Source organism: Takifugu rubripes, chromosome 3, assembly GCF_901000725.2.
Source record: "Takifugu rubripes chromosome 3, fTakRub1.2, whole genome shotgun sequence".
NCBI classification, from domain to species: Eukaryota; Metazoa; Chordata; class Actinopteri; order Tetraodontiformes; family Tetraodontidae; genus Takifugu; species Takifugu rubripes.
In genome coordinates, this window is record NC_042287.1 from 7,354,051 (window position 1) to 7,373,802 (window position 19,752).

At 45.3% G+C, this 19,752-nt stretch overlaps 1 protein-coding gene across 7 annotated transcripts in view; it reads right to left on the reverse strand.

Moving 5' to 3' along the window:
- Positions 1–19,752, reverse strand: part of prdm16 (PR domain containing 16) — a 142,424-nt gene that overhangs the window by 45,166 nt on the left and 77,506 nt on the right. For all 7 annotated transcript variants that reach the window (XM_029833458.1, XM_029833453.1, XM_029833452.1 and 4 more), the window contains exon 3: positions 18,399–18,446. In XM_029833458.1, the coding sequence (XP_029689318.1) occupies positions 18,399–18,446 (48 nt within the window). The remainder of the gene's footprint in view (positions 1–18,398; positions 18,447–19,752) is intronic.

Here is a 19,752-nt window from a genome sequence, read left to right on the forward strand (position 1 = left end):
ACACACACGCACGCACACACACACACACACACACAGAGCACAGCTGGATGATTTTATTGAAAGTGTTCACAGAGGGGATTTCCCCACTCATCTCCGGTTCAGTCTGTCTGTCATTGGGCTGCTCTCTCGCTAACTCGCCCTACCCTGCTCTCCCTCTCCCGGGACGTCTCCTCTTGCGCTGCCTCTGCATCTCCTCGTCTCCTTCCTTCCTCGATCTTGGCTCTGGCTCTTTGGCTCAGTCTGTGTTTTCCCTCCTTGCTGCTGTCTCGCTTGTCCTCCTCGTCTGTTGCTTCATCTGCATTTCATGTCTCTTCTGTCATCTTCGGCTCTGTTTGCGCTCATGCTGACTAATGAGGGATGTGTGGTTTTTGTTTGAAAAGCTAATATTTTTGCCATAATAAATAGAAAGAGCATGGTTACCAGCGTCTGCCTTTTTTTTTTCTTGTGTTTTCATCAAACACATGTGATGATTAGCTCATTGGTGGCTGTTTCCCAAGCTGACAAAGCATGTGAGCCCATCAGAGCTTTGCAGTCGGGATGGAAGAGAGTTGGAGTTCTCTCCTGGTGCCAGAGTGAGAAGAAAATGGCTCTACCAATGGATGACACCGACAGTGAGTGTTTTAATTACGTGCATTAATGAGAACACTTCAAACGCCATGACAAACGCTAACCTGGAAGGCACCTTCCACATCCAACTGAAGGCATTGTTTGGACCAACAAATGAGTCCGTGCTGATCTACTGTGAGAGAATAAACACCCTCCCGCCATAATATGAACCCAGTCAGACTGATGGATGAGGTGAAAATGAAATGGCAATTCTGGACTTCACCGGTTTTGGATGGGATTCACAGTTTTACATATAACAAAAACTGTCGACTCGGATTAAAAAAACAAAAAAAGTACCTATATATATTAAATGTCCCTTTTAGTGACAGGAGGGAGAACTTCTTTGTGATCTAAGTGGCGCTTTTCAACACCGCAGTGAAATCAAATACCCCTTTCCCCTCATCCTCCTCTTCCTCCTCCTCCCGCCCGCTATCTGAAAACTGTTGAGAGCTGGCTGCACTGCGTGTTTTTCGCTCCCCTCGTTTGGCTCGTGGCAACTGCAGAATCCTCTGAGGCAAAAGGTGGTGGTGGGGGTGATTGGGGAGGGGTGGGGGGTGTCAGAAGTTGTGTGTTGTGTCTGCTGTGTTTGATGAGAGATGTGATGGGAAGAGACAAAAACTGGCTGCACAAACAGTAAGACAGAGGTGAAATCAAGTCATGGCCAAGGAAGGGAAAACGAGTTTTTAAGAGAAAATAAATAGTCCCAATGCACAAAAGCTCGAGGTAAATTGTAGCAATCGTTGAGGTCTTTATCTTGTTGAAATAGTTGATTTTAGAGCAGTAATGTTTCCTAATAATGGAGCTTTGGGCTGATTTTCATAAGCAGATTCAGTCCGTTTTGTGTGCATTTGTGCGAGCATGGATCCAGTAAATATGTCTACCTCGGTTGTGTTGGCTTTGAGTACCACATACTCAACGCCTCCTATCCTATGTTTAATGCAACAGCTGGAGAGCATTACGGCACTGGAAAGTGATCCAGAGGTTTTGAGAAAAAAAAGGCAAGCCAGATTTAGGACAAACATATAGTGTTTTAGACCATAATTATACGTATGCATTATATAATGGTCTGATATAGAAAGTCCCTGGTTAAAAGAATAATTAGGAAGATTTGCTGCCGCAGACCCAGACGTCCCTGAAGCTTCTTTTATTGCTCATCACTGGATGACATAAATCCGCTTTTCAAAGGAACTACACTTGAAATTTTGTTAAGACTATTGTTTCCGAACACAACACTGTCATCGCGCTCCTTTATTACGTGTGCGTGTGCTGAAAAGTCGCTCAAGCAGATGTTTTGTGTTGGAGTGAGAAAATTATTCCTGGGTTAATCATATTAATAGCTCCTATTAGAGTTCCCTCTTCAGGGCAACGCTGGGTTTTTGGACTCCTGACTTCCTGATTCGGTCATAAAACCTGAGGTTGCAAATCCTCTTTTAGCAACTCAATCATACTGCTGGAACATAACACACACAGGCACACACACACACACACATGCACCCACACATGCACACACACACGCTAACAAGAATCATTATGCGACAGGATGGTGTTTCTGTAGAAACAGTTGGGGGATATTGGAGCCAGACGTGTGGAGCTGTTAGGGTTTAGTGATAGGAATAGGTGTCAGTCACATCCCAGGGGTCTCCACCACACACACACACACACACACAGACACACACACACACCCACACACACACGCGGATGAGTGTGATTTGATGTACTGTAGCAGACGAAAGTGGACACCCTTATTCTCTTTAATGAAGATATATTCCTGGCCAGAGGTGGATGTGAGGCTCTGACTCTGCACCTTTACCACGCAGGGCTCAGTCCACATCTGCTTCCCATCATCCACAAGGCTTACCTTTTTAAGGCAGAGGCGAGGGCGGGCGAACGTAGCGGCATTCAGTTGTGGCCTGATTCAATTACCAGAACCACCATGAGAGAACATTCCTCCTCGGCAGTCTAACGCTGTGGATGCATGTGCTGTGCCAAGACTGACTAAGTGTCAGTCATGTAGCGTGTGCATATGTGCAGTGGTAGACAACATGAGCTTTCCAGCACATTAGCGTTCTCTCTGTGAACCATTAAAGCCTGTGAAAATGTTCTCGTCCACCTATAATTTCTCGCCTGGTATTAAGTCTGCTATTTCCTGTCTGTTTGGCCTGTGATTCATTCTTATCTATTACATTTCCTGAAACATCAAGATGGGTGTTTCTTCAGAATTAGTGGAGAAAAAGCACAGATTTGGAGCGAAAAAAGACTATTACTTTGTTCACTGGAGCATTTTTATGTGGGTTGCAAAAAAAGGGAATTAAAGCCAGTTTGTACCACTTCTTAGAATTTAATAACAGTTAAACACTGGCATGGGTTTTTAAGGCAACTGGCAGTGACCACAAATATTCACAAGGTACTCAAAAGCCAGCAACACATGGCCAGTGTCAGGGTGGCTGCAAGCTACTCTTCATGACCCTTCGCATTAAAGAGGATGAATACAGAGCAGACTGATGCCTTCGTCTGCTTTGTGTTGTTTTTACGAGGCTGCTAGTTAAAAATCACAGTGAAGCTCGACTTGAGCTTGCTCATGTACAGCTACAATCATTATAATGATGCTGAAGTGAAATGAGACCCCATTAAAGCGTCATGAAGCCCTTTATTATCGTTGCTGCCCATTTTCAGTCGAATAAATGCCACAGTGATATGGATCTGATGGCGTAGCATAAATAATGACACAGTTGCAGGGCTGTTTCAGGATGCACCTCCACAAACCTGGCTTCAATGATTATTCTTTATTAACATGATCATTTTAAAAGACTAATAGTCCAAAGCATGCTGAAACCGTGCACAGATGTTTTTCTCTATCCATCCATACATGCCTGCAGAAATCCATTGAAATCTGTCGTGATGCTACAGTATTGTTGATGCTAACTGTAGTGTGTCCCACAGACACACACCTTTCTGCATTTTACTTCCACGGTTTCATGCCGTGAATGTCAGAGCACACTTGCTTGATGGGTTCACTCCTTTTTTTTTTTTGAGTTTGTGCCCGAGACAGTGAACAATGGCCAAACTGTTGAGCAGCGACCCGACTCAGCCCAAAGGATTTCCTCCTCAACTCGGGACCACCTAATACTATATGACACGCTACATCACGAGGGGGAGGGGGGACGCACATTAAAAAGAAAAACAGAGGGAAAGAGACAGAAAGGAACCTTCTATTCTGTCTTGTCAAAGCAGAGGTTTTGTTTCTCGACTCACTCATAAAAGTGAGTTTTGCCATTCTTAGCAGTAGGTGGGAGGGAACATGAGCTGTAAGACGGACTGACAGCCCCCTACCACACGCACACGTGCACAAGCGCATGCACAAACTTTCCTCCGAACACATCATCATCAGATCGACTATTTGACTCACATGTGGGTCCTCTTCCATAGCTCAGATGCTTTTACCTCATAAATCAGTCATAAAAACATCACTGCGTGTAGCAGCTCCACTCGTCACCAGACCGGCTTTGACCTTCTCCATCAAATATCCTCCACCTCGGCCTACTGTAGCCTTTAGCACTCCAGCTAACTGGATACAGATGTATATATTCTCTCTATTTTCCTGTTTCTCTCTCTTTCCATATGTATATATAAGAGCATTTAGAAAACATGCAGTATCATCATATCATCCTCTTTCCCCTGACTCTCAGTTACCCCCTGTAGCGCCACCTACCCTGAACAGGACCTGGGTTGTGTGTCGGTGTGCAGACAGAGCTTAGGGCCGGGGGAAAGTGCATGGTAGACGAGGAAGGCTAATTTGTAAAAGATACAGCGGCTGCGTGGCTTTCTGAGGCGCTGTGGGGGAACCAAAACATTCAGCAGTTGTCCAAACAGATTCCTCAGCAGACGACACAGCACTGCTATAATTTTGTGCGCGCGTGCACGCACGCACACACATACACACACGCGCAGAGAGGCTCCCTTTTCCTCTAGTGCGAGAATTTATTTTGCTTGGGGTGATTGCTGTGTCTGCAAGTTTTGAAGCCTTGTTAATGAATTTCAAACGGGGGGGTCACACCGGGATTGATGGGTGAGAATTATTGGCGTGTGCGTGTGCGTGCGCGCGCACACTGCAGGGAGGCGATGTGCAGAGCTTTTGTGAGCGCGCACAAGCGAAGCATCTTTGTTTGACTATGAGGCCTGTTGTTTTTTCAGTGAGGATGATCCCACTGTGTGATCTGAGATAAGATCTAGCTTTGATAACATGACAGCTACTGCGTTTATTTATCTCCACGTGTCTGCGTGTTCACATCCCGAACTTTTCCCGCCGGTGCTCCCTGCAGAAAAGTGAGTCAAAGGTGAGCAATAGGGGGCGCCTACACACAGCTTGACACGGCACATAAACACACACCGAGGCGAGAGAAACTTGTCCTTTGTCTCTCCAATCGCTCTTTATCTTTGATCAATTACAGCTCATATTCAAACATTAATAGTGCATATCCTGGTGTATTTTTCTCAGTTGGGAGCTCTGGCACAAGTTTGGACCGGGATTCGCTCTCAGGGCACAGGCTGTGTGTGTTTCTATGTGTGTGAGTGCGTGACCACCACTGCCCTTCCCATATCTGTCTCCCATCTCTTGTCTTATCACGGCACACATACCTCGGCATTGCCTCCTGTGATTGTGTAAAAAGCCTGGGGGATTTTTTTTCCGCGCCGCGCAGACAAGCAGAGGAAAAGTGAGCCTCGTTATTTGTGACAATACCAGGGTGAACGGGTGCTGCGGCGCTCGGGAGATTCTGTTGTTACAGGGACAAAACAAATAAAGTGTCAGCCATTCAAAAGATGGCTCGGCTCAAGAGGGTCAGGCCAAGTTAATTCCTTTAGAAAACAATCAGCTGCCATCTTGTTCTCTCCCTCAAAGGCCGCCTTGACTCTTATTTGTTTTTCGGTCGGATAATTGTGACGGACATTTGGGACAACTCTTCAGTTTTGCACGATGATTAGGACACAAGCTGGTGAACTTAAAGTGACCCTTAATGTGTGGCGCTCACGACTTCAGATCCCACATCACTTCTTTATAAAAGTATGTATCTTGTGAAGGAATAAATGTTGAAAAACAGAAGCTTTTAAAGAGGTATTTGTTGCCCTGGTGGGCAGCGGGTCATGGCGTTTCAAGGAAATAGTTGAGCTGCTCCCTCTCCCTGAGTCAGTGCAGTAATGTGTTAGCGGTGGAAATGGTTGCACTAGCAAGCTCAATACATAGGTCAGCCAGGATAACCCCCATATCCTGATTACTGACACAGAGAGCCCCCTGGAACACAGGCCAGCAATAAAAAAAGGACCTGAATGGGCTGCTGCAAAGCCACCTGCATTTGTTAGTGTGGCTGACTGGGACAGCCTGATACAACCAGGAGGGAGATTTATTTTGTGTAAAAATGCAACGCTCTGCCCCTGTGCATAGTTATTGACTGACTCATCAAAAAAATGGTAAAATTCAATATGCATTTGTGTAGAAATCAATGGGACATTGGGCCAAAAGAAGGACAAGTCATAATGGCTTTGTGGCTGCAGCACTGGAGGACTTTCTGTTTCTCCAGCTACCAACACTCTAAGATGGCTGAAAGATTGATGAGGAGAGAACAATTCAACATAAAAAGAACAAAACGTGACACAGAGCGATGGACAGGAAGAATAAGAAATACTGGGCTTTTCTATCATTACACACACACACACACACACACACACACACACACACACACACACACACACACAAACACACACACACACACACACGTATGAGTATCTTTTATGATTGCTATTGACCATTTTCCCATAAAGAATGACAGCAGCTCTGCATAATTCATGCCATGACCTATACAGCTACTACGAAAAGACACAAAATATATGTGATGCATGTCACATTAGACAGACAGATAGATAGATAGATAGATAGATAGATAGATAGATAGATAGATAGATAGATAGATAGATAGATAGATAGATAGATAGATAGATAGATAGATAGATAGACAGACACATGTCTGTATGTGTGTGCGTGTGTGTTTATGTGTGTGTGTGTGTGTGTCTAAGACACTTTGATAAATGGCCAGTTTATGGTGCTGTCACACTGAGGATGTCTATTGGGAAATACTTCCCCAAAAGTGTGTGTGTGTGTGTGCGTGCGTGTGCATGTGTGTGTGTGTGTGTGTGTGTGTGTCAGGGTGCAGGTCTCTGGTCATCCTAACTGCAAGACTGCGGTCTAGTGCATGATTAATCAAACTGATTGGATGGGGCAAATATGGTTTGTGATAGCGAAGCAGGAGAGGGTCGGAGCAGAGAGGGAGGGAGAAGTGGATTACTCCGCCATGTGAGTGCGCGTTCTTGGATGTGTTTGCGGACGTGCGCACATGTGCTTTTTGTGTACGACGGGCGGTGCTGGGCTCTGAGACGAAAAGCTCTTGTGTGCTCGTGGGGTCAGGGGTCAGATAAATGGAACATGAAAGACGAGGAACGCGGTGTGGCGCTGCTGACACAGCCGCAACCCTGTTAATATCTCACAGGGGCGACACACTCGCTGGCTGCAAGTACACAGACCTCTTTCACAAACACACACACACATTCACATCACACAAACACATGTATCCCAATGTGGTAGGCAGCAACGTTTGAGTAATTGAGCCACGCCACTGCAGCTTTGTAGTCACCGGCATGTCTTTACGTAGCCTTTGTGTCGGAACAATCGGGTTCCAGGACTAAGTTGTCATTGGTCACAAGGAACCGAGGGAGGGAGGCGGGCAGAGAAAGAGAGGAGGGTGAGGAAGGTAGGGGGTAAAAAAGCAAACAAGGCATCCAGCCTGTGTGTATGGGTGCCACCTGGTCTTAGATCAATGCACTGACACACAGGTCATTTTTAATATGCTTTGATCTGTCACCCCAGCTGGGTTGGGAGTGTGCATGTGTGTATGTGTGTGTGTGCGTGTGTGTTTGGGTGCGCTCTATCAAGCACATCTTGTTTCGGGACACCAGGCACGGTGTGTGAACAAATGATGAATGGTGTGTGATCAAATTGTCCTTTTAATAGCCCCCAATCTCCTTTGCTCATTATCTGACTGCTTCCTCGGTGCCGTGCGTGGGAAGAAAAGAATTCACAGACAATCTGAGGATGGGAGAAGCATGGAAGCCATTTGATATCAATTAGAAATGAATTCTCCTCATTGGACTCCTATCTATGCATATGTCTGGGTCTGATCAAAGGAAAGTTCTTTCTGGAGAAGAAGTGCGGATTATTTGTCTTGGCTGAGGCCGAAACTAAATTTCTTTTTTTTTTTTGGGTATCTTTCTTTGTGGTTTTCCCAAATACACAAGAACAAGAACCCCTAATCAAAGTCAATCTTACTTTTTCCCCTCCTCGCATTCCTCTCCCTTTTCTGCCACTTTTGTCAATCAAGTTCTCCTTGGAGGAAAAACAACTCCTAACTGTGAGAAAGAGGCGGCGATACGTAAGATACACAAGCAGCCAATCAGCATGTCGGGAAGATAATAATACACCTTCTCTACCTTTCTTTACTCCTCTCTCTCTTTAATTTTCTTGTCTCTTTTCTCCCTTTCACTCATTAAATCTGTTCCACCCTTTAACCCCGTGGGCAGGTGCTACTGTAATTAGCCATTATTTGACTATCAAAAGTCAGGAGTTGATTAAATGGCCACGAAGCAGCACGCTGAGCACTTTCCCTCCGAGCCCAGCCCCATAATTTCAAAAGCTTCTTGCGACCTGCTGAGGGCCTTTCAGGTCTGCGAGACACTGCTTCCGACTGCTGGTAAGAGCCTGTTGCCGGCGGTAATCAAAACTGATAATCTTACGGGAGAGAAAGGGGGGGATCGCGGGGGAACAGGGGTGTGGGTGGAGGAGAGAAAAGAGAGCCAAAGAAAGAAATGGTTGGGGGCTTTCGGGAGGCTGGAGCTCAAGCAGAGAGCCTTCCATTAGAAATGTGTTGTGGCTCTGAGGGGGCCAGTGGCCAGCAAGCGGTGAAAAATGCTGCCTTCTTAAGGCAAGTGAATGGCATCTCTTTAGTGATTAGGAGCAGTAATAATGGGCACCCCTGCCTCTTCCCCCTAAGTCCTTTTTATTGCTAATTCATTTACCTGTTATTTCAGACAAACTTGACAGGAGTCACCTGCTAAGAAGTCATGTTTGTCAGGCAGGTATGCCCATTAGCTAGGGATCTTAAATCAGCTTCACAATGGCGGCAGGAGGGGAGCAGAAAGGTTGGCCTTGTTGTTAGCAAATAACACCACACCGCATTTATCCTGACCAATATGGAAAATCTTTTCTGCTCCAAATATAATTAGACTTCATTCCTGGAGCGATTCTTAATTAATACTTCTCTCCCCCCACCCATTGTAAGTGGATTTTTAAGCCGAGCTGATCTGCTTTTGTGCTCGGCTATGAAAATCCTGTATTCTCAGGAAAAATATTAGATCGGATGTGGCGTATGAAAGCCAACCAGCTGAATCAATACATATAATCTCCTTCTTTTTAATTTTTAAAAAGATGCTGAACTTGCATTTGGGTCAGTTTCAGCTGTTCAACCTCAGACAAAACAGGCAGATTCCATTTTCAACGAGCGAATCCATTAGCGGCGAAATAAATATTTGACTAGATATAGTTTATAATAGAATAAATCATGTCACAAGCGCTCTATTATATTCCCCAAGGAGAGTTATGGCAAAATAATCACTTTGACTTCCTGGTTAATGTTCTGGATAATTCTCCCCAAGGAAACACTCTCTATGATAATATGCTCATATGAGCATCTCGATCTGAAATGTCACAGCTGAGATTAGCGCCGCTCGCTTCCCACTGTACCGTGCACTCACCTGAAGTGTGCACAAACAAAATGGGTTTTCAGCATTTGACACAACCAAATATGTAAATATGTACAAAAGCCTTGATTGAATTGTTACATTGGGGTATAGTTTTGCCTGTTCTTTGAGACGCTGATCACCAGGGGAACCAAAGCGGACGCCTGGCTGCGTTAAACCGAGGCTGCCACCTCACCCTCAGGGTGCTGGTCACTTTCTCTGCCTGCTCTGTTCACATGGCTCCCAACGAGCTGCATAAAAGGATTATCCACAGAAAACCCCTCAGTCGGGACGATGCCCTGCTAGCGTGGGTGTGTGTGTGTGTGTGTGTGTGTGTGTGTGTCTGCGTGTTTGTTGTCTCTGCCTGCCTCTCCTGGGATCCCCCACTCAGACTAATCATTGTTTCACTATAATTCTCCATGTCCTCACACGTGTCTGCGTGTGTCTTTGCGCCTGTGTTAATTAGCGCTGTTGCCGGCTGAGTGTGCTCTTCCTTGTAATCGCTTAATTAGGGGTGACAGCCCGATGCTTGTTTACTCAATTAGCAATCCTCCTTAATTGTCTAATTCCCGGCAAGTCGACTGTCCTCGTTAGCAAGCTCGGCGCGTCACGGTGTTTGTTTAAAATATGTACTTCCACTTGAGGACCAAACACACAAAATGGCTGCCAGGCCCTTACACAATGGTTTCTGTGGTTGTTTATCTGTGAGGGAATGGCTCCAACCATTGCAACCCCGGCGCTGACGGGCTGCACTCGCAGGCGTCGCAGCTAGGAGCGCTAAGACACGTGCTCCAGATTACCGTCACTGTGATGATAAAATCTCTAATAAAGAAAGAAAGCGAGATCTCTTGGAGAGTATGATTGATGGTGGCTTTAAACGGAGGGGTCCTGCTCTATTGTTTCTCCTGAACAGTCTTGCTGCGAACTCCACCATTGTCCCCCCCACCCCTATGCTTCATCATGTGGATTAGGGCCCGCCGCTTATTTAACAGTTCATTTGAGAGAAGGGTTGACCGAGGTGAAGCCACTGGGGGGGGGGGGGGGGGTTCGAGGGGAGGGATTGGCAGGGTGTCTGTGCTGTGCCGTTGCGGGACGTCCCTCGCGGGACAGTGCCAGGCTGCGCCGTGGGGAGACGAGACAGGGCCTCCGCGGTGGACTAATGCCCTGTAATGAAGATTAAGACTCAGTCAAAGACCATACTGTTCGGCTGAGATTGGAGGGGAGGAGAGTGGGATGGAGAGAGGGGGAAAGGGAAGGAAGTGAGGATAAAGGATAAAACAGGCATAGAGAGGACAGAGAACTCTGGTTTTCAGAACGTGATTGAGGACGGATTATCCTCGTTTCACAGGGACAGGTACAAATAAGCCCAACTATCCAAAAATAAGCACATGAAACTGCAATAATTAGTGAATTAGCAGAGGAATGAGCTGATTTCCATCAACTCTGACCTCTTATCTCTAACCTCTTGACCTCACTTGAGTCACAAACATGTAAAAGCTTTAATCAGGTAAACAACAGGGCCAAACATATACAGCGGCAGTTTTGGTAAAAATATGAACTACATATGTAGTTCCATATGTTCCATCAAAACTGATGAAGCTTGGCCATTTTGGGAATTGTATTGTATCCAATGAAAAAATAGCAGTCGTGTTTTAATACGGTTTATACTTGATCCATGTTAGAAAAATGTGCAGAATTCAAAAGAACTAAGACCTTCTTTTCAGCTTGAACTGTTGACTTCTGCTGCCACAATGTTTAAAAAAAAGGGATTTAAAAAAAAAAGGTATATCCGTGGGAAATGAACAGTTTGTTTTAATCCTTACAGGTGGTTGATTGCTGCGATCGCTATCAGTGATTACCGCAGCGGTCATTTATTTGAATTTGTTGTTTCGGGAATAACTGCCTTTTATGAGCTTCAATAGCATAACTGGGGGTCCTGGATCTTATAGTTGATAAGACAAACCACACATTTTGCCGGCAAGCCTTTGAAAGCACAGTGAAAAACATACGTATATATACACACGTGACTGTCTCGGAGGATTGCAATGGCAGCATGAGGACAGTTAACAAGAGCGGCCCCAACACGTGGCACGCTTCACTTACCACTCCGTGGCTAAAAGCTCCCTTAAGACCTGTTACACCCAGACACACTTCCACTGTCCTCTTACTGTCTCTAGTCTGCACTCTCTACCGCACTTCGGACTTTCCCTCTTTTTTTTCCTGAATGATTTTCAAATGTTTTGTCTACTTAAACGATTACAGGGGACAGCGATAGATGGATAGATGGATGGGCATGTGGGTGGATGGAGAAAGGGGGATCCTTTTTCACATGACCTTGTGTCGGTGGGGCCAGCCTCTAACCCCCACGCTCTGTTTCTCTTCCCCAGACGGGCTGTGTCTCTGACTGGACTGGCAGTTCTTGCCTCTCTTGGGCATTCTGGCATTCCTTCTCATCATGCACCCCCCCCATCCCCCTGCCTGCGGCTGTCTCTTGCTCTCTGAGCGTTTCCATCCTTGCTGAAGCTCACTCGTTATCCGGGGCTCTAACTTTTGCCCATCTGCCTACGCAGCGTCACGTCAACACCTCGCCATCTCTCGTGTTCTCTCGGATTCTGTGGAGTTTTTTTTTTTTTTCTTTTTACCCTTTTTGCCCCAGACAAAGGTGTGCCGTGAGAACAAAGTTAAAGTGGATAAAAACACATATACACCACACAGCATGAAGGTGGGATGGAAAACTTTTAGAGACTAATGAGACTCATTCAAACCCGCCCCATTCTCACACACATATGAACCTTTATCTCCCCCGTCTGACGTGAAAATATTTTTGACAAGCAGGACCACACGGTTCTTGGCCCCCCTGGGCTTTTATGTCTCCATGACAACATCAGAGGGGTCGTCATGTTATTATCACCAATCCTTGACCAGCCGACCCTCTGCATTCACTTTATCTGCCTTAATGGACTCGACTTTTCTTTTCTTTGACTGACACGGCAGAATGTGCTTTTCTTTGTGTTTGCGTCTGTTTCAAAGTCTGTAAGGATTAAAAGGTGCTTTAATACACAGAAAGGTTATAATGAGGAGTATTTTCAACAGAAATTCTGTTCTGAAGTGTTCTGAAGATTCATTGATTTTTATTGGATTGTCCAAAAATGGTCACAAATCTATGTTCATCTTAACTTTGTTTTTTGAGCCTGCCTTGACGCTAAAAATGGTTCCTGGTGGTCATAGTGATTTAAAGCCATGTTACTGACTACTGTTGATACAAACCCGAAAAGAACGTTGTTTTTGTGGATGCGGAATCTTTTCGGTTTTGTTTGCTTGATTTTTATCCCATTATCTTTAAATTCAATAAGAATAAATGTGTGATGCCAGTATTTTGGGAAGAAACACTTAGCAAATTCAAGCTTTTCCAGCTTGTAAAAACACGTGTGAGGACGCTCATATGACAGGCCCGGCAACTGTCAAACTGTTGGCCGTCTTCTTTTGTTGAGTGACCCCAGAGAATGTGGTGGGAATGGCTGCTGGGAGAGCGAGGGAGAGAGAGAGAGAGAAAAAGAGAGAGAGATTATGGAGTGACAAAGACTACAAGAGAGGGAATGAGAGAGCCACAGAAGGAGTGAAAGACAAGAGACAAGAAAGAGAGGGAGAGGGAGGTCAGAGAGCCGGCTGATGTGAAAGTGCCTCCGATCACCTCGTGCTTCTCCTCCACCCCCTCGCTCTCTCTCTCTCTCTATCTGTTCCACTCTTTCTTCCATTCCCACTGACATTCCTCTCTTGGTGCTTCGCTCCATTCTGACGTCCCCTTTCGATCAGCGATAACAGCGGAGATGCGTCAGTTGTGGCCCACACAAGTGCGCATGCAAGTTCACGGTGCCAGCGCAAGCTTAAATCGGAACTCAGATGCACACATACGCGGTCGGAGACACAAACGGACACAGTGACACACAGCGGAGGCCTTTGAGTGAACGCTCCTCGCGGGGCATAATGAGGGCATTCTGCAGAAGCGTAGCTGGGACGGTTCCCACAGACAAGACACACACAGAGAAAAAGAGCATTTCTTTCTGTCTTCACCTCTCCTCCTACTCCCCACCTCCTCTCTAATGACCCTTGACTTTGTACCATGTGACCTTCAGCACATCAATGCTACTGGCGAACAGTTTCTGGACTTCTAGTTATGTTCTAGACTATTTCCAGATATAATGAAATCCTGCATTATGGCTGAGTGTTACTGCATCAGTGTCGTCTTTTAAAAGTAATCTTAAACCCCTCCTGCAGGATCATGACACATAGTGAATGTTTAATCAGTGCGTGATTTAGGAGGATAAACAATGCACCTGTGGTGGCGTCTTTGAGTTATCAGGATGATGTAAAAGGAGTTCTGCGCTAATGTCAGTGATGAATCATATTGCACAGACCGGCCAGGGGCTGCTCTCATGTCTATTTTGCTACCGATCGCCGAGCAAACTTTTCCTTTTGGTATTCTTCAGCAGAGCTCATTTTCACTTCGCTGCACAGGACGCAAATGGTATGCTTTGAAAGATTATCCTGCCTTGGGATCCAAACATTCCCCAATATAGATTATTTCAACCATGTGAACTCAGCCTCTGCATATTTGAAAGTCTGGAAGGGACTACTCCCCATCCCTCTGTTACATACCACAAAAACAGAACATGGAAGCTCGGTTCAGAATACTTCCTCCCCCCGTCTGAACTGACACAGTACAGGATTTGGACCTGTATATTTGCGGCGGGGGGGGGGGTATGAAAGTGGTGATGCCTGTGTTACTGCATGGGTGGGGGGCAGGTTACAGAGCAAAATGAAAACATGTCATTCAAGAGCCATTAAAACGTAACCTTGCACGGCAGAAGAAAGGGACCCATATCATCATTTAGTCATCCCAGGGCAAGAGAGAAACCGCAAATATTATTGCTGTGCCTCCCCCCACCACACCTCATGCCCAATCTCACACACTCCTCTCTTTATGTCCCACTCGGATGACAGAGAAGATGGGATGATTGGTGCTGTGTTTGCTTACTGCCCGAGAGTGACAAGATGGTCTTTGGGAGTTTCCTGATCTCAAAATGGTTTGTATGTTTTTGTTAAAAAAGATGGGGGTGTAGTAGCTCATATCCAGCTGGGAGGGGTTTGACTGCTTGACTGTCCTGCTGAAGACTATTCTCAAAGCATTGGCCCAAGGATTACATGAAAGTTGTCACATGACGCCTTGAATACGTTTTCAAAATGATTTCAGGACTGTGATTTGAGAGTTGGTGTGGGGTTTGGGTACCACTCACACATGTCTCGATTCATGGCACACCCCCACTTTGCCCAGTTGCTCCTGATGGTGGCCCACAATCACATTACTCCATGTAGTGACCTCTGATTAATCCAATCGTTCATATTCAAATTCAAATTTTCGTTAACCTGTATTGCTGTCTCTGTTATCCCAATAGTGATGCTTGACTTAAAGTTTGAATCATGACTCTCTCTCTCTCTCTCAGTCTCTCTCTCTCTCCTACACACACTTGCACAGAGCCATGCCTGTAACCAGGGGGCATTTGTGACGTTCAGCATTATGAAAAATGACTTGCCCCCATAGCGCAATGGGGTGGCAGTGATTATAATATCCAGATAATCATTTCAAACAAATTATCATAATTATCAATCAATCATGAGCCTATTTAAGCAGGTGGAGGGATGGGGGAGTGTGGTCCTGTTGGCAGGGGGTAAACTATGGCCTGGGGGGGCTGGATCATTTTTGTGACCCATGAGCCTCCCTCTGTCCACATAATAGCCCTCATACATTTAGGGTCATTTAGCTAGTGTATTTAGAGACTCAATTCCCCAGCTTGATATTAGGAAAAAAAGATTTCACACACAACTGCACATAAATACACACCAATAGAGTCGCAGCCACAGCTGACCCCCATTTGGTTCCCCTGTCTTTCAACACGGAGTGGGAAAAATCCACTTATAGGTCAAAGTTCATTTCAACCCCTCTCGTTTTACCATTTACAGCTAACGCTGCATAAAACAACACACGTGCATACTCAGCATCTTGACTTCTACTGACAACTAAATAAACGCAAACACGCACTCCTCTGTGAAGACTTTTGACGCAGACAATCTTATTTTTCTGCAGAATAGCTGTTGCTGGGTTGAATGTGTTCATTCAGAGAAGTGTATCTCCACAGCGTATCTCTTCTTTTGGTAAATTCACTTTGAAAAGCGGCATGATTTGATCCAGTCTTAGTGGTGCTGAGAGGCAGATGAAGAGGGAAAAGAGAAAAAGATAGAAAAGCAGAGAGAGATAGATAGTAGCCTTCAGGCGGAGATGATCGTCTTGGGAAAAAAGCAATCAGTGCTCATTGATTTTCTCTGTTGCTTGAATGGAGGGTGTCTATCTGGAAGTCATTATCTGCCATCTGATCTGCTGGAGTGTTTACACGTCGGGATAGACAGCGGCGCTCCTCTGAAGACGAGGATTAACACACACAGGGGTGCACGCACCCACACACACACACACACACACACACACATATGCTACAAAATCTGAAACGAAGCACTACGCACCATTAACCTACCACACATGCAAACACACACATGGACTTGTGTGTGTGTGCAGGAGGTGAAGGAGAATATACATAAACAGGACCCAGACAGCCAAACAGAGAGGCAGCCCTGTTTTTTAATGGCCATATCAGAACAAACCAAACAATCCCTGATCCTATCGGCAATCGCCTCGATAGCCATCTAGAGCTCCAACAACACCACGCTGTCTGCCTGTGAGGCTGGGATGAAATGAGTGGAAGAAGATGGATGAAATCGACAGAAAGGGGATTCAGATAACACATCTTTTTATTTTCTGTCTGTGGCCGGGGTGTGAAGATGCAGATATGTGTAAGCCAATACGGCTGGATCCACATATAAGCAAAGGCAGGATATGAATCCCAGGCCTTAAATCTCATACACACAGATGAAGACACGCAAGCATAGGAGCCACACACATGCACGGCCGTAAGCTCAGTGCAGCTTTCTGTAAGTGGGCTTGCCAAGCTACAATAACATCTATGCTTCCCGTCTATCCCTCACTTTAACCCCGACTCGCCTTTAAACTCCGACTACCTGGAGCGAACCCGTGTTTAATGAATGTCTCCCTTTAATAAATAGCTACAGAAATTCTTCTACAAAATACCTTTTTTTTTTTTGGAAAAACTTGTGTATTGTGTATAAGAAGCTTTTGCTCCTCTCAGGGGGTTTAATGTTCACCTGCACAGTCTCTGGCCTGACGAGGCCTAAATCCAAACTAATGTAATCCACAACTCCAACTGTTCAAATGACTGTTCCGTTAGCCTTCAAACTCTTCTACCTGAAAGAGCTATATATAGTACGTCATCTATGTCATTTATTGATGCCGTCTACTCTATCAACTGAGTCAATCCTGTTGTGGCTTTTGCCTTCAATGAAAGTAATCAGCCAGTAAAAAGTCAATGTTAATGCATAATGGTGCAAACGCACACCTTTCGGCAGTTAACTAGTGATTCAGAAAGCTACAAGTCACTTAACTTTCTGCTTTAATCAAGGCTGTGATGGTAATAACATAGTGGAGAAGCCTGTGTGTGTGTGTGTGTGTGTTTGACTGCATGATGCGGATGAATGAGTCATGTCATAAGGACTGGCTCATACATAATTTCATTCATATTCATAACAGGCATGTGGTTTGCCTCCACCCGACGAGGTCCAACCGCAACTCGCACTCTGCATAATGAGACGTGGCCAGCGTGTGTTTTGTGCGTGTGTGTTTAGATGCTATGTACCGCAGGTAAGGGGACTGTCAGCCACTGTAAGCCAGTGTTCCCGCTTTACAAGTCCATCACAGCACGGGTGTGCACGCACTGCTGCAGTACAGCATGCGCGAGCGAGTGCAAGGTCCACTCTCATGTGGAAGGTGGTTAAGAAGTTTATAAAACCATCAAGGCTTTTTTTCTTTCTTTCTTTTTTTTTCACGATATTCGAACATGTGGGGAATGGCTCAAAACCACCTGCGGTCGACTTAAAATAAGCTCATTGACTAATGTAGGATTTCAAATCAACCGAGTAGCATGCCATTTGCATACCACCTGGTCATAGAGGGCACGGCGACAAGACCCTTGACCTGCAATGCAAATGTGGGAGATTTTGTTTTTCCAAGGGCCGAATTACTCATAATTGTAAATTAGTCCAAAGGAGATGTTAAGTGAACTACATCTGTCAAGCACATGAGGAAGCTCTTTATTTGCTTTCGCTTTGCTGTCATTAATAAACTGCTTTAGCTCCTCAGGACATGGACAGGATGCATAGATATTTGGATCACTAATGAGCTATTCTGCAGTGGTTTCAGATCAGTCTCTTTTGAGCCAATTATCATTCAGCAATCAGACTGTTGGTTTGCGGTGGAGCCCTTACAGCAGAGCTGCCCCACTTCACTGGTCCCCAGTAGGAATGCTGGGGCCATTGTTCTTTCATGGACCATTAGATGAACATGAACTCTCTCGCTGTCCTGTCTTGACCCGGCGACACTGGCCATAAAACCCGACTGCCCAGCCTCTTCAATAAATTTATCACCTCATAAAGTGGTCAATAACTGGTCAATGGGACGTATCTGTGTTTGTGTGCATGGCTGTGTTTGTGTGTGATCTTGTTCAGATGTCTGTTATGTTTAATTTTAGAAAAATAAATCAAAACATTCCATGCAAAAACTAAAAAAAACAACACCTAAATGTAAAAACTGAAACAAGATGTTTTAATTATTTTGACTTTTTTGTGCAAGCTTTATATATAGAGTCATAAATCACATAATCATTAATAATTAGCTAATGTAGTCTGTTTAAGCTTAAAAATTCATTAAAATCAATGTGAGGATCCTTTTAAGTGTCCTATTTGTAAAAATCTCTAGAATGGCAGAACTGTCCTACCTTTTTGATGCAGCTGTCCGGGGAGGCTTCTTCACTGTCATTCATCATCTGTTAAAAGACAAAAACAAACCAAACGGCATGTTTGTAGTCAAGCATTCCATAATGGGGTTATTAAAGCATTCAAAGAGAATATTGATCCGAGGCCATGTGCTGTAACTGTAATGATATGAGCCCAGGGTGTTCACAGTTCATCACACAAACCCTCTGGGCTACAAATGTGACCCTATAATAATGGATGCGGGGTCACCAAAGCACACATACGAACACACTTGCACACATAAGAAAACATAGCACACACACAGACACAGACACACACACACACACACACACAGTCTCTGATGAATGAAAGCCCCACAGATTTGACGTTGATTTTCAGCTTCAGCGTTGCAGGGAATTTTGCTGAGACTGCGCCTGTGTCTGCAAGTGTGGATGTGTATAATTAAGCCTTCGAGCAATATTTACTGGGGGCAGATGGGTGGTAGAATGCTCCCAGTGTCTGGCGGAGGAAATGAAGGAAGTGGGTAAATGATGAAGAGATGGGGCGAGGGCGCTGCAATGAGGAGGCATTTCAGATAGAATGGCAACCCAGAGTCTCGCCTCATCTTTCTCCCCCTCTCTGAAGCCCATTGATGGGGAATGACGATCAAAGAAGAGGTGCAGACTGTTTTCAGAACAGCTTTGGGTGGAGCTTGGGAGGGGGGTAGTGGTACTTTGACTGAGCTGAAGTGAATCGAGGCCTATAAAACTTCTTAAGCAAAGACACACGGCAAATCTGAGCCTCCCCTTTTTCCTGCTCGCTATCCTCCCCATCTGCCCTTTAACAGTAGGTGTCCTGTTTGAGCGTTGTGACAAGACTGGCTGCCTTTATATCAGACTGACATATTCAAGTTTGTGTTTTCCCAAACTGGTGCAGCCCACCGTGATTGGGAGAGAGACATTTATCAGCTGTGGTATCTCCCACCCAAAACTGTGGAGCTTTTCTCTGCACGTCGGCACACACAACGTCTTTTTATGCACCTCTCCACACAAGGCCACACTTCACAAATCTTTGTGAGCTCCGAGTATGACCTCTGGTTTGCCTCAAGATGTCCGATGTGTGTCTGTCTATAACTCTGTGTCCTTGTTGCTAAAAGAGAACGGTTACCTGGAAACACAGTAGCACACAGAAGTGCCCTCTCGTCTTCTCTGGTCTCACTAAACAGCAAACCAGATGGGCCATATGTGCACGATGTACATGGTTTCCTACGCTAAACTGTCGAGGGATCTGTTTCTTGACCTCACCAAATGGGAACAATTACACCACAGATACTTACCAGAGTGTTCTCAGCCTACTTACGCATCATCTAAACCATTA